The 14,961-nt window shown below is 46.5% G+C and overlaps 1 protein-coding gene across 9 annotated transcripts in view; it reads right to left on the bottom strand.

Moving 5' to 3' along the window:
- The window catches only part of ST7 (suppression of tumorigenicity 7), a 154,675-nt gene that overhangs the window by 100,999 nt on the left and 38,715 nt on the right, over window positions 1-14,961 (bottom strand). The window contains exon 1 of one of the 9 annotated variants that reach the window (XM_075059148.1): window positions 10,473-10,849. The exons of 5 other annotated variants lie outside the window; for them this stretch is intronic. In XM_075059148.1, coding sequence (XP_074915249.1) covers window positions 10,473-10,494 — 22 coding nt within the window. In that variant the 5' untranslated portion in view covers window positions 10,495-10,849. Of the gene's footprint in view, window positions 1-1,170; window positions 1,328-1,351; window positions 2,857-10,472; window positions 10,850-14,961 lie in introns of those variants that run through there. 3 more of the 9 variants (XM_075059150.1, XM_075059146.1, XM_075059154.1) reach the window with 3 other exon arrangements.

The raw sequence follows: 14,961 nt of genomic DNA, 5'->3' as shown, positions 1-14,961 counted from the left end.
AGTATTACTTTAAAGTACTTTGACCTGCCTGTACCCACATTTTGACGCAGTATAGTTCATGGACATTCTTATTTCAGCTAAGAAAGTTTATTTCAATTAACCTTAAACCTGCACCTTGTTAACTCAATCCAGTCCTAATTGAGAATCTCTGTAGAGTTTTTTTGTACCATCTTAATTAACCTTGTTAAAAAAAAAAATCACATTTTTATTTAAACCTAAGTAAGGACACATACAGACAAACCTTGTAAGAGATCGTGTACTATTTCCGAGAAGAGTAATCACAGAAAAGACTGCTCTCATCAATCAGCCTAAGCTCTTAAGAACACAGAACAAAGGTTTTCAACACCTATTTAGGACAAGTCTCTCATTGCTCAAAACCACCTTGACATGCTGTTCCCTAAGAAAAGGTGACCAGCTGCAAATGGCCAATACACAAACTCAATTGCAGTGACTTGTGCCATAAGACAACAGCTGTTGTTGACTTATTTTTGGACATTAGCATCCTGCTGTAGCTGGTGTGAAATCACTTGCACAGAAGCAATCAGATAAAACTTGAGTCCACAAAGGCTGTGTTTTGCCTTGGGCTCATGTACAAGCCCTGGAAAAAGCAACTTTATAAAGAAAAAAGGAAGTTACCTCTACGTTTGCTCATAGCTAGTGCTCCATTGTTCTTGTAAAGAATGAAAACAAATGAAATGTTGGAAAACAAGGTGATTTTTTAAAATGTTCTAAAATATTTTTTGTCCTATCATGATTATCTCATTCACCAATTATTTTATAGTTTAATGTCTCAGATTGCTCTTCACAAGTTGATTTTGCTTAAATTTCATTCTGACTATATCCACTGATAACTTTTGCTACTATATGACTGGTCGTCCTCATTTTCTTCTTCAAAATCACTTAATCAGACCAGTTCTGTGAGTTTGGATGCTGGAAAGCAGAAGCACAGCCCAAGAACTATGATTAGTTTAGGATTTAATAGATGTGCATCTTTCCCTTTGAAAAGTATTTCTAGACTGAGCTTCTGAAATAAAGACAGGACTAACAGCCAGATTTTAGCCAATTAAAAAAAAAAGCAACAACAGAGCAATCAGTAACCTCCAGCAGCTGATTTTCAGAGGTGAAATTCCAGTTTCTGAAAGCCAACTTGGCAGCATAATCCTCCCTTACCTGTACATAAGGCAGCACACGAGTCAGCTGCAATGCAGGCTTGCCCATGCCGCCCACGATATACCTCCATCCTCTTCTGTCAGTATGTCTGCAATGCTTCTGGAGATGAGAAGGTAGTCCAATCTCCAGATATATGTAAACTTTTGGGCTCCCCACACACAGGAACAACAAGAGTTACTACCTGCCATGGTACTGAACTCCCTGGAGAGAAGCAGTAAGACCACAGCTTCACATCAGTGATATGCTACACAGGGAGACAGCTTCAGGCTCTTCCTTCACTAGGAAACAACTGCTTTAACTTTGATCAGCTGGTCTGTTTTACAATTTTAGCAAAACCAAGGCAGTTATAGTTTTCACTCACAACAGCTGTCAAAGTAAAAAAAAAAAAAAAACCAAAAAAACCCCCCCAAAAAACCAAAACGCACATACTACATAAATATATAGACCAAAACTGGGAGTTTTTTTTAACTCCTTCGTCCATAGTTAGATGGTTCAATGACAAAAAGGCACCTCTTTCTTCCTAGTGTAAACCAAAACTGATTTGGGGTACGTAGAAATCAGCGAACTAAAGGAGAATAACTGGAAATGCAGACGCCGCGTATTTACTGCCAGACTGCAGCTGCTGCCCGCAGTGCCTCGCTCTACAGTGACGGTGGCTGCGCTGACATTCCGGATTAGAGAGTCACATCGCTTTGTTCCCTCAGGGAAGCCTCTGTTTTTAAGGGGATACTCTTAAGGATGGCGAGTCCAAGCACGAGCCTTTTCTTCTTGTCTTTTTGCGTCGTTCCGTGTGTGTATTTATCTATACTGTATTTTATGGAGGAATTAATGTGCAGCCGCACAAACAAGACATAAACTAACTAGATGCCAGGCACGTAGTTGACGGACCTCCTGCAGCACAGGGCACTGCTTGTCAATCTGCAGCCTCGCTCCTCTCTGACGCGCAGTCAGGACCCGCAGAGGCTCCCAGCCACGAGCATGCACGCGATGCCCCAGAGCCACCGCGCTCACTGCTGTGGTGCGGAGGGCTATCCCAGCACGGCGAGAACCCCAGTCGTGACAATACTTATACCGATGAAGGTAACGCTAGAAAAGGTCCCGTGCAAAGGCCTCTGAACGCCCGTTCCGTGCGGGACCCCTCTCTGCTGTGACAGACCACCAGCCCTTTATCCCAAGAAGGCAACTTCAATCTCTTGGTCACCGTAAGCTGTTGTATCCCCACGGGCTGGGGCAACACCCAGTAGTCCCACTATAGTGTGGCAACTGTAAATGATACTAAAGATGATGTCGTCGGGCTTATTTAACCCCCTTGAGAAATCCTTCGCCCGGCTGCCATCTCCTTGTGCTACCACAACGTTCCAGCCGAAGCCTCAGAAGGACATCACCAGCTGGTCAGCAGTCGCAGAGGAATCTGCCACAGAGCCGCTCTTCTGTCCTGTGACAGAGGACACCGCGTCCTCCCGTTCGATGGTCGTGCGCTAGGCCTCTCACACTTGGGTGGTTTCTTGGAGGAACGTCCACTCTTGAACTTACAGCTCAGACCTTGCTGCTTTTTATCTGGCTGCTCATTTCCACCATTCGGAGCTTTTCTCCATCCGTTTGCACAGGCAGCCTGACTATCACCCTCTTCGCTCTGTACATAATAATAACAGCTTATCTGGAGTTATCGCAGTGGACCACGCAAGCAGCAGAGGACACACAGAATAGCCAGGCTGATATACATTGCTGAGTTACAGAACACTTTCTCCAGCTTACTTAACCCTCTAGCAGACCTTTGCCTCCACTCGCTGGCTATAAAATTTCCAGGGCTTTTTAGTTGGGACTGTTTTGGGCTCGTGTCCTTGTGGACGACAAAGCACAGCACCGGATCTTCACGCACAACTTGATGTGTTTCTTCACCAGCTAATTCAACATTTCTGATCTACTGTATTCTCTTCGATAATCTAAATTAAAGTTTGAGAGTGTTTTGCAGCAGATGGATGGTTTGAGTGACTGGTTATCACCTCTATGCAAATACACTGGCAGAATTTACTGCCACTGTGACAGTCCTAGATACCTTACTAATGGCAGTAATGAAAGCAGCTGACAGGAAAAAAGGTTACTGGTGCTAATATTTTCCACATTCAGCTTTTTTCCTGAATGTTAAATACACCTTTTTAGCATCTTTCAGTATTGCCAATTGTGATGCTTTTCTTTTCTTTTTTTTTTAATATATGACCAGCAGTATTTTCCTTGTGCTAAGTCAGTTCAGAGTCAGCGTGATTCATGTTAAGTATCAATAAGCCAGCGATTTGTGCAGTTCAGGTTCTGCCTGAGCTGCTATCTTCTTACAGCAGGTTTTCCTTTTCTTGTAGCAGAGATCTTACAAGTGGAGTCAGCTGCCATTTTCTGAGCTCCATGGAGCTGTAATATATGGCCTTCCCCTCAGAATTTCTTTTCTAGTGGTGTCCTCATCCTGCGATCCCTTACTACTTTTAAAAAATGCAGCAAACACATGAAGTGAAAAATATCTGATCTCCTTTTTCTACTCCCATCCAAGAACTTTTAAAATATGTAACTGAGTACATTTTCCTTTTGCTGTACTTGCACAATCACAACTCATCAACATCAAGATCATATCCTCTTAAAACTCCTTGATGCACCATAAGACTGGTACTTCCACACTCAGGCAAGTACAGCAGGAAATCCAAATACAGAACAGCTTTCCAAGACTCATTCCTAGCGGTAAAATGTAAGTCGGCATTTGCTGGAGTGATGACATACATGAAATCATATCATCACTGTAGATTGCAAAATCCCTGGACTAATGAGTGGCACGTTAAACATGAGAGGCCATGGGAGATGGGTGATCTTTGCACTGGAATCTTCAAAATCTCCTCATGGCTTCTTAGGCTACAGACCTTTTGAGCACAAGGCATGTTCTCCCAGAGCTCATTCCCACCACTCTCTCATCCTTCTTCCCTGTTCAGTCCAACTTTTGCAATAGCTATGTAAGGGCTACGCAAACGTGGGAAGTCCCCACTAGAGCTATATATTTTCTCTGAAAAGCTCACCAACTTTGTACCGTTTTCACCTTAGGCTCCTGCTTTAGGCTGAAACACTACCTCGCGCGCTTTGAGGGTCACCTCAGCATCCTTTGTTTCACTGCACCGAGGAAAGATCTTCCCAGCCACTGGATTTCTCAGAAGAGGTCAAACATATCAGACTTCAATTTTGTATAGCTGCCTTGTAGTTTCACAAGAATTTCCCTTCTACTTCCCATGTAATGATCAAAACACTTAATAAACCGTTTCCAAATGAATTCCATAGAGAGCTCTAGGAACTCCTAAAATACTTTCCATCTAATGCTGGGAAGCAATGGCACAATGCTTGGTCTACGTAGAATATGGGTTCACTTGCACTCCCGGTTTCTGAGCATCCGAAGTTGATCTCTCAGCATAAGCTTCACCTTGATCAAACACAGCAAAGCCAGCCAATTTTCCACAGAGCTACACCCGATTCTGGGTAGCAAGGGTTTTTCTCTGCAGTTGTACAGCTTATTTCCCTAACATAGAGCCTCAGCATCCTATCCTTTACAATAGGGAACATAATGGCATTTCTAAGATTCTGTAATCTCTCATTATAGATAGTGACCTTCACATGAAAGGGTCTAAATGGTGATGTTACATCAGTATTTTCACCAAACAGGAAAGATACCCATTAATCTTGAAACCTGGAATACTCTGTCTCCCTGAATCCCACATGCTCTTTTTGTAGCACTTTACAGACTTTTTCCTGTTGCTTCAGGGATCCAGCAGGGTATTCTAGCCAAGATGAAAAGAGATGACTTAGACTGTTCTGCGAATAAGTTTTTTTTGCTTGGCATACCCATTCATTAGCCCCAAATTACATGAAACTCTACTGCTTCTACCCCAACTCAAATAACATGACACAGTCCTCACTGCATGTACTGCACTTCCTATCTGGGTCACACAGCCCAAAGGGACTCTAATAATCTTTCAGTTGTCCTTGGCCATAAAAATTTATCCCTATTCCTGGTCCTGTAAATTAAACTGGTCAAAGTTGAAGCTTGTTTTGATCTCATACCATTTTGCAAACATGTAGATGGACTGAGATGGTACCTTTCACTGGCTCGAACTTAGAGATTAGTCCTGCTATGAGGGAGGAGCTGGTCCCTTCAACCTAACTTATTCTACGATTTTTTGTCTTAAATCTGAAAGATTGTCTGTCACCTTTGCCCAATCACAGACCCCTCCACTAATTATAGCTTATGCTTTTTGCTATGGCAAGGACCAACCAATTCAACAATCTGAAAAAAAAGGTTACCCTATTCACTGCACGCACCTTGAGATTTCTTCCCCATTCAAGAAGCTCCTGTGTGGACACAGCTACACGGCAGACTAGCACTGGAGCCAGTAACTTCACATCAGATCCTTGCGACCACTGAACCAATGAGACAGGAAAGGTGATCCAGGGCTGCAAGAGCCAGATCATCTAGCACTGTCGAATGCGTGAGTCATCTCTCCATTCACTTTTTCTTTGTGGAGAAAGAAAGGGCAAGGTGCACTTAAGCTTTCCCAACGGCTGCCTGCTTGTAAACAGCTCAACACAGCGAATTCGAGCTGCCGTTGGTGCTGTCTGAGAAGGAGAGCTGAGCTTCAAGCCCCGGTCCTCCTGAGCACACATACAGTCAAGCCCTTGGAGACATCACCTCAGGCATCCAACAAAGTAATACAGCCAAAGGAGTTTACCGAACCTGCAGAACCCTCCCTCATCTCACGTTTGTATTTTAAAAAAATACATTTATTTAAAAAATAACAATAATAGCACTCAGTACATCCTCAAAATCCACTGTGAAGTAGGAGGCGAGACTACATTTTCCCTCCAAATATCTTGGAGGTTTCACTGCTGAATTTCTCAAGGTTATTACAGCTTCTGCAATCTCAATCCCTTTCATCATCCAGGTTTACTCTGGCATTTGACGCTGGTGTAGCCAAGCCTCTCTTTGACCTGGTTCCGCAATTTGCTCAACAATCCTGACTCCATGGGGAACAGCGAGAACCTCAGCAGCCAGATATATTGATTTAAAGTTACAGCTTCTGGTACGTTCTTGTAACCTCTCTTTGACGTACAGTTGCCTGAGAAACCTGCGTAACGTCATTGTGAAACCGTGGCTGTCATCTGATGCCAGGTACCTGTACTTACTGTTATTACTGGTCTTGGCAACCCGGGACGGCAGCGGGCTATTTATGCCCACAAAAGGAGCATTTTGGTCATCTGCTGGTTCAGTGGAGCCCACTCTTGCCAAGGCTGCCGTCCCACCAGAGTTTCAACAGCGGTGTCCCACCCTCCCTTGTGCCTCTGCTCATTTAATCCCCCCCATGAACCAGCCTGGGGAGCCGACCCGCTCACCACTGCCTGCCTGCAGACGGGGTCAGGTTTTGGTTGGGTCTCCCAGTGGGGGTGAGCACCGGTGCTGGGGAAAGGAGGCGGCAGGCACACCGGCCCAGGACAGCAGCACCCATGCCAATTGGATTGTCCTTGCTCTTGATATCCGACGCTAAGAGCTCTCATTTCTCCACTGCTGGCTGCTGCTGTTTTGCAGGGCTTTATGAGACTACTTTTCTGATGCCGTAAAATCAATTATCTTGGTGCAACCTCTCCCATTTATCACATTCTGTCTGGAAGAGTGTTTGACCAAAATAACGCCCAGGAACAAAAGCACTTTCTGAACAGACAGAGCAGGAGACAGTACGGCGAGCCTGGGACAAGCACAGCAGCTTTCCCTGGCACACGTAAGTGGGCAAGCTCTCCCCTTCTCCACAGCACTCCCCAGCCTCCCCGCGGAGAGCAGCCTTCCAGCATTAGCCTCTTGACGGAGGAAAGCTCCGCTTGCCCTTTGGTTTTGCATTTCTCCTGCCCTTTGGTCAGCTCTCCTTTGATCCAGAGCCTCTCCGCTTTCCAGAGTGCAGCTGCTGATCTACCAGACAGGGACCACCATGAGCATCTTCCCGAGCGGCCCGGGCTGGAAGAGCAGCGCCCAGACAACCTCCCATATCACCCTCACAGTTTAGCGTTGCCGCTAGGTTAAAAATACCCTGGGATAAACAAATGCAGCAGTACTGAGAACATCCCCTCGGACTTTGACAGCACGCATCTAGGTCCTTTCAACAGCGTTGGGGTGAGCGGCGTACGCGTGCGTGTGCGATTCCTTCCTCGCAGCTTCCTACTGAGTTACTCTGTCTGGGGCATCTGAAGCACACGTGGTGCACATTCTCAGACACACATGACGTGGCTCTCCCAGTGCCACTTTGCTCGTTTTACAGGCTCTGAATCGCACCCTGCCCCATTTCTTCCCACCACGCAGACAGATTTGGTGGTGCTGCATCGCCCTGACCTCCCCCAATGCTTTATCAAACCAAGTTTTCTTTAGCCCTTACGCAACGTGAAACGATTACAGCAAGCAGACAAATCTGTCAGGTCAGCTGGAGAGGTGGCATGGGATGGAGAGCTGCCCCCCCCAGGCATACAGCCCCCCGACAGCGCGGCTGCAAGTGGATCAGCACAAAAGCACCGAAGACGAAGGGTCTCCGGCGCAGACGTTTCCCGTGGGGATTATAAAGAGGACAGACACGTGACCGACGGAAAATACCGAGCATGACCGTACGGCAACTACCCTGCCACAGCGCAACCCTTCCCACGGGCACTTCACGGGGTTTTTGCTTTACATGCTCCTTCCTCGCCCATCGCGCACCGGAGCGTTAGCAGCTGTTTGTGCATCGCTGCTGCCTCACCCCCCTCCCCAGGCCGGCGTCGCCTGCTGTTTGTCCTGCCCTGCATCCAGGAGGCGATAAGCAGATGCCTGTGTTCCTACAACGGCCCTCGGACTATCTTTTATTGCCCTTCTGACTGCTGTTAAAAGCAAAACGAAAAACCGAGGTCGCTGAATGAGAATTGATTTGACATTTAAAATATTTTGATACCGAGTGACAGACTAAAGGTTCTAAACCAGGATTTGCTTCTGACCATTTTTCTTGGGTTTTTAATCAGAGAAAAGAGAAACGCAAGCCTAAATACTAAGCGTAAACAGCAGGATTAAAAAGAACGTAATCTGCTCATTGCATGCTTTTTGGACAGCAGCAGAAATGGCTCCTGTTGTGTTTTCAAGGACTAGATGATGCCGAATCTTACTAATTTTTTATGTTATTTATTTTATGTTTTAGCCGGACAGAAATATTAACAATTAGTAGCACCATTGGCATTTGACAGCTTGAAAATAGGAAGAAGACAGGAGGAGAGGAAAGCCCCAAAGCCCCTAGCTGTGGCTGCGTTTTGATTAAATCAATTTCGATCCAATTTTCTTTCTTTGAAAGCAAACCCGCCATTCCTCCAGCAGCGGTGCGGGCAGGGCTGGTTACGCAAGGGTTGCCCTGCGCGGGGGGCATCACCGGTGACCCCGCTCTCCTCCCGTCGGCCAGTCCAACCTGGAGAGGAATTCCAGGGTCCCAAACGGCCCCTTGGGGTACGAGGTCCAGGCCTGAGCAGAGGCTGAGGGGAGGGAATTTGAACAAAGGCGAGGCCATCACGCCGCCTTCATCCTCATCTGGCCGGGGAGCGCAGGCAGGGACTGGCCACAGCCTCTGCGTGGATGGATGGCAACTAGCCATGTTGCGTTTAACCCCTTTTTTAAAGGCGAATAATGCCGCTAGACCCTGCTGGGAAACAGGTAGTGGCCGCTAGGGAAGCTCCCGTCGCCCTTTTCTAAAAATCGTGGGGACCACGGAAACAAAAGCAGCCGCAGCTGCTGGTGGTACAACCCGGTGACTTTAGCCAAAAAGCCCCATGTGACAAGCAAGCCATTTATTAGCGCACCTCATAAAACAAGAGAGGCCCACGAAAATGAAGGAGGCTGAATAATTTCGACTTCCCGCCTATGCAGTGCGCGCTTTCTGCAAGAGGGCAGGTATGCCGCCGATGTTGTCCGAAAGCGCGTTGACGTGCGTTTTCGCAGAGGCAGACCCCGCGGACACACGGGCTGGGGCTGGCAGAGCCGGCAGCCTACAAACAGATGCAGCTACAACATTTGGCATCTCTGCTCACGCTCCGCTGACCCAGAGCTGCAAACGTGTTTACAACCGCGCATGAAAAATGGGGCCCCAAACAAAAGAAATCTAGAGGCAAATGTTGGTTTTGTGCTGCCTGACCTCGGCCAGGTGTGGTGGCAGAGGAGGGGGGGACCCATTAACCCTTTGGGAGCATGAGGGTCTGACAGCCAGGAGGACGTGATTACGAGGTATCCCGATGCTCTTCCCACTTCTCGGGAAGAGCCGAGCCGCAGAACGGGTCCCAGCCTGACGGCACAGAGACATTACACCATGCTGCACATTATAACGCTCTAGAAGAGCCACCGCTTCGTATTCAAATGAGACACGTTTTCAGCACGCAGCACTATTGGTGCACAAAATACAGTGTAAACCGACTGTTTTCTATTTTTCAGTCACCCGATAATCACTGGATCAGACTGGTCTCCACACAGCCGCACTGTCACCGGCAACATTATTTATACATAAAGCCCCAGCCTTCCTCTGCGGCCAGATTTGCCAGGCAGGTAATTACTGTTCCCGTTGAAGCAAAACTGGCTTGCTTTCAATGACATGCGTCTGCTCTGCTATTATACAGCAGACTGCCTCAGTTAAGATTTTCCAGCACAAAGACTAGGAAGAAACAAATAAATGATCCTATTATTTTGCATTTTTCACCTCATATTTAGAATTCCACCTAATTTAATTTTGGATTCTCCAGTTACAGGAGGGATCCCACGCAAGCCTCCTTTTTGCCAGGAACAAAAATGAAGCAAATGAGACAGACAGTCTTTTCCTGCTGATTAAATCACTCTCCCCCAGCTCTCGCCCCTCTAATACTGCAGCATTCCCAGTTCCCCAAACATATCATCCCAGTAGCGCATTCATTAGACCGTTTGCAACTCCCGATCATTGACAGATGCGATCTTATCAATTAACACGTTCAAGCGAAACTGCCTTTTTCTCCCCATCTTTCCGTGGCCCGAATTCAGCAGCGCTGACAGCCCTACGCTGCCTTGCTGCCGGCATCGAGGATGCACCCGCAGTCAGGAGGTAGATGCTTCCCCTCCGGCATCTTTCGTCCCTTCGTAAACGGGCGAGGACCGCAGCTTTTAGCCAACGACCTACAGCAAAGGGAATGCGAGTGCGGTGGGTACGGCGAGGCGAAAACAAGCCCCGTCCTCAACAGAAAAAGGGTGGAAGTGGGATGCATTTACTTACATGAAGATTCAGTGCCAAACATGGCTGGCCCCAGATGCCGCTATTTTAAAAAGGAAAGAAGAAAAAAGAGTGGAAGGCAGAGGGAGTGTACGAGAGTAGGGATGAGACTGCTACGCAGCAGGGGTCATGAAGCCAGACAATGCAGTCCAGGCTATCCAAGCGGCCAGATTCTCCTCTCTCCTCCTCTCCCCTCCTTTGCTCCACACCGCAGACAGCTTTTCCTCCCAACCGCAGCAAAGGTCCTTCTTCAGGAAGCAAAAAGCAGGAGCGTCTGTCTTAAATCCAAGAGATAAGGGCCGGCCAGCGTCCTTTCCGTGATACCGGCAGGCATAAATAGGTAGCAGCCACCAGCTACCGCAATCCCCAGCCCCTGCTCTCCGTAAGACAATAGCAGAGCTTATGCATACACTGGATGACGTCAGGACACTGCAAAGACTGACTGCTGCTAACCCAGAGGCTCGGAGGGGGCTTGAACGGAGCAGAGCAATTCAAATGGGAATTCCTTTGTCACAAAAAGCAGAAGACAAAGAACCAGACATAGATTTCCCTCCGTGATGCTAAAGCCCCCCACCCGGGGCTGTAACGCTAGCAGGGAAATGTCTGCTTTGAATTCACGCTCCTTTTCTCAGCTGCACGAGATGCAAAGTGTTCCTGTGCAAACAGAATAAATTTCGAGGACGAACGTCCTAGTAAATGCCACTTAGGGCATTTTCAATAAAGGATAACCATGAATTTCTATCGGTAACTCTTGTCAGTATTTTTCCTTCAAAGAAAAATTTAAATCCTGGGCCAATCTACACTTCAGACCTAATTTTCACATCAAAGTGCTAGTCAACTCCCTCGTTTACTTAAACCTATTGTCAGAATACACTGTCACAATGCTCTAACCATAATAAATAAGTCACACATCTAAATAGAAAGAAAAAACCCAAACCACACTGATCTCAGTGATAAAAAGGCATCCCAGCAACCAAGGAAATATTTTCCTTATTTCTTCTTTATTCTTCTAAACCATCTAGATCTAGCATTTCTTAGCCTCTGCGAGTGCATTTTTGAGTGCTTTGAGCTTATTTTTTTCTGATGCCGAGTAATTTAAAAATGTTCAAATGTAGAAACAAAGCCCTAAGCGGGCTCCATCCAATCCTCCCACAGACAAAAGGAATTTGCCTGTCTTGTGCTGCTCTAAGAGCAGCCAAGCAGTAAGCCGATGGTCAGAAGCTCCCAGACATTGGGGCCATCCATAGGAATGGCTGTCCAGCGGGGGCAAAACCGAGAACATTTTTGACAAGTCTCACTGAATATTAGGCAGTTCCCAAGATGGCAAAGACTGAAAAGCACTGCTGGTGGATGAGGAGAAAGGAGACAGACGCAAGACCATTAAGTGAAGCACTTAAAGAACAACACCGACCCCCATTTCTGAGCTTTTGTGGGTTAACCGTTCCCAAACACTTCTGCTGCTCCGTGTGCTAAGGAGGTTTGTGCTGTTTGCGGAATATGCAATGCCACCATGAGCAGCAGCCTGGAAAAACGAGTAGCACTGGCTGGCAGGACCCGCCACCCGAGGATCAAAATGTGCTTAAGCCATTAGGGAACCGAGTAGGCGTTGGCTGGGGCCACCGCTGCCCCAAAGAGCAATCTGGAAAGCAACATGTGGGTCAGAGCCACGGTGGTCCATTGCCACACCAACCCCTCTGCTCCTGGGGATAGGGAACACGGCCCCAAGCTCACACCACGTGCATGCCCACCAACGTCCGTACGGACCCTCAACAACCCCGGCCCACGAGTGCCGTGAGGAAGGAGAGAGATCTAGAGGCTGTAGAGAGCCTGATCTCCTTGTCCTTCCCGTCCTGGCAGGGGGGCACCTGCGAGGCACATGGAGCTCCTCTCCTGGTCACCTCTGCTGGAGCAAAACGCTCTTCAGCTCTTTCCCTGCCTTCCATCCCGCACGTTGAACGGTCTCTTCGTGTTCTGCACACACCATGAGAATACTTAGGACCACCAGCCTTTTGGGAGCGCTTATCTGCATTTCGTCTCTGAAACTAAGCCCCAGGAGAGGCCATACCCTGGGCTGAGACATCTCACAACACACTCTCCAACAGGCAACTTTTATTCTGTCCATCAGCAGACAGGACACCGCCGCACGGTGACTCGAATCAACCCTTACGCAATGACTAACCAGATGTCCTCAAATCTGTACTTAAGCACCTGAATTAATGGCCTGGCTGTTCAATCGTAATGAATATTTGCAGTCACGTGCATGCATGCTCAGCACCAGAAGACATGTCCAAATCGGTTTTGACCATAACGCTATAATGACAGTGGCACAAATCCTCTGTCAAGGACCGTAGTTTTGCTGCTCCGAGAACTGAACTAGTTATTTTGACTATTTGGAGCCGGTAGCACCTCCTTCAGTCAAAACAGCTCGACAAGAAGCTGCAGTGCATGGAGCAAAGCGAGTATTCTGGCATGGCTTTCCAGCAACCGAGGCAAGTTCACAAAAGAAACATGTCTGTTATGTACCAGTAGGTCTCCCAGCATCTTTAAACAGAAATCTCTGGAACTAAAACCCTAGTGCACTTGTGCAATGGCTGAAGAGTAAGTTTTGCTCTGATGAGCAGATCTGAACTTCCCACAGCATTGTTTCGAAGGAAGATGCAAAACCTCAGGGCTTTCCAATGACATCCTTGAAGGTCTCACGGAGCCCAGGCCCGCTGCCAAGTTCTCACTACGCTGACGCACATAGGCAGTCGAAAAGCCTAAACAACCCATGCAGTATCTGTGGAAGGATTTCATAATAATCTATTTCGTTAGCGTTAGGCTTGCCAGGTCAGTGCTTTGCCTTGTGGGGAAGGTGACTCTTGACAGGCCACTGAAAGACTTTCTCTGAAATTCTTTCAAGTCTACCTAAAACACTTCATAAAATGACTCAGAGAAAGTGTTAAAACCTGCTTCTGATCGACTGCCCTTGTAAGACCATAACCTTTTAGTTTGCTAGCTGGCTACCAGAATTACAAATTTCTGTCTCCTACCCTGAGTTTTGCTGTTGGTTTATTCTGCAAAGAAGGGTCAACAAATTTAATCTCTTCCTATGAGAAAGTTTCTCTCTCTTATATATATATTTCTCTTATAATGTAAATTAGTGTACAGAGAACGACAAATGAAATCTCCTGCAAGTCTTAGCATTACTGTGATTTGCTTACAATGTGCACAAGACATTGTTCTAGTGTTAGATTAATTTACAATGTAGCTTCCATACATTTCTCCACAAATCAGCTTCAAATACTTAAAGCAGCAAATATATATGCTATTCAAAGCTCTCTCCTATACATTCATATTTTCCAGAGAAAGGGATGTGCTCCCCAACCATTGCCACTCTTGGAGCAAATATTTTTTATTCCTCAGTTTATCACTGCAGAAAAAGAATATACATATTTTACTTTGTTTTGTAAGGACATGTGTGTCTAAACCCTAAAGCATAGTTTGAGTTTTAATAAAGAAGCTGGATAATGAAATATTAAATTTTTATATAGATGTAAAATTCTGCTTTAGAGCAATTTCTCTCAGGCAAAACAGTGCAAGCAGGAAATTTGAGCTACCAACAGAGGTAGATTTGTACACATGCCTTATGCTGATTCACTTAACCAGAAATCTTTATATTCTCTTGTCACTAGAGAAACATTTCATTTTGAGGTTAACCTCCTTTTCCATGGGGGAAACTCTGGGAATGGGAAACGAATCCATCCCACCTGTGAGGTTCTCCTGTCCTACCACCCTGAGCAGCTCATCTCAACAGGGGAGGTCTCACCTGTCTCCCCCCAGGACAAGGGAAGGGGTCCCACACCTTCGGGTGTCCAGAGGAAAACTAGAGGATAATCTCAGTCATCCTCAAAGATGGGTAAGGATTTTTATTACATTAGTTAAACTTGACTGTACTTTCCAAGTCCTCTGTTATACAGGGGTTTTAATGTCTGAAATGGCAAGTTTTTCAAGACATTAAAAAATTTAATGCATTTAAGGTGCTATTGGAAATCTCTGAGCAACTGTGCAGTTAGTCCACACTATTCAGCAACCCCCAAAAGGAATTTATTCTGCCTGTAGGAACATTAGTTAGCTCCCTCCTAAAAACCCAGCGAGACCCCCAGTCACCCGCACCGTGATGATCACCAGCTTCTATAGGTTTTGTCAGCTCTGGCAACAGCTGCCACACCAATTCTTGATTGACAAAAAACCAAAATACTGCAAGGTGTTTTTTCAGGCTCTAGAGAAAAATGAAGCCAAATAGCATCATCTGTCACTGAGCTACAGCTCCTTGGCTTCACACTTTCTCTGGCCTTGTTCTGCTCAACTTTGCAGACCCTTAATTAACTTTAGACATCTCTGGTGAAAAAAGTTGACATCATGATTATACCAGGGAGAATCTACCGTGGTGGTACAACTTCAGCTTCTCATCTCACAGGACCACGTATTTAAGGTACAGCCAAACCTCCCA

The sequence above is a fragment of the Buteo buteo genome, chromosome 28 (genome assembly GCF_964188355.1).
Source record: "Buteo buteo chromosome 28, bButBut1.hap1.1, whole genome shotgun sequence".
In the NCBI taxonomy this organism is placed as follows: domain Eukaryota; kingdom Metazoa; phylum Chordata; class Aves; order Accipitriformes; family Accipitridae; genus Buteo; species Buteo buteo.
The sequence above is the reverse complement of the archived record's forward strand: the minus strand, read 5'-3'. Positions and strand labels throughout refer to the sequence as shown.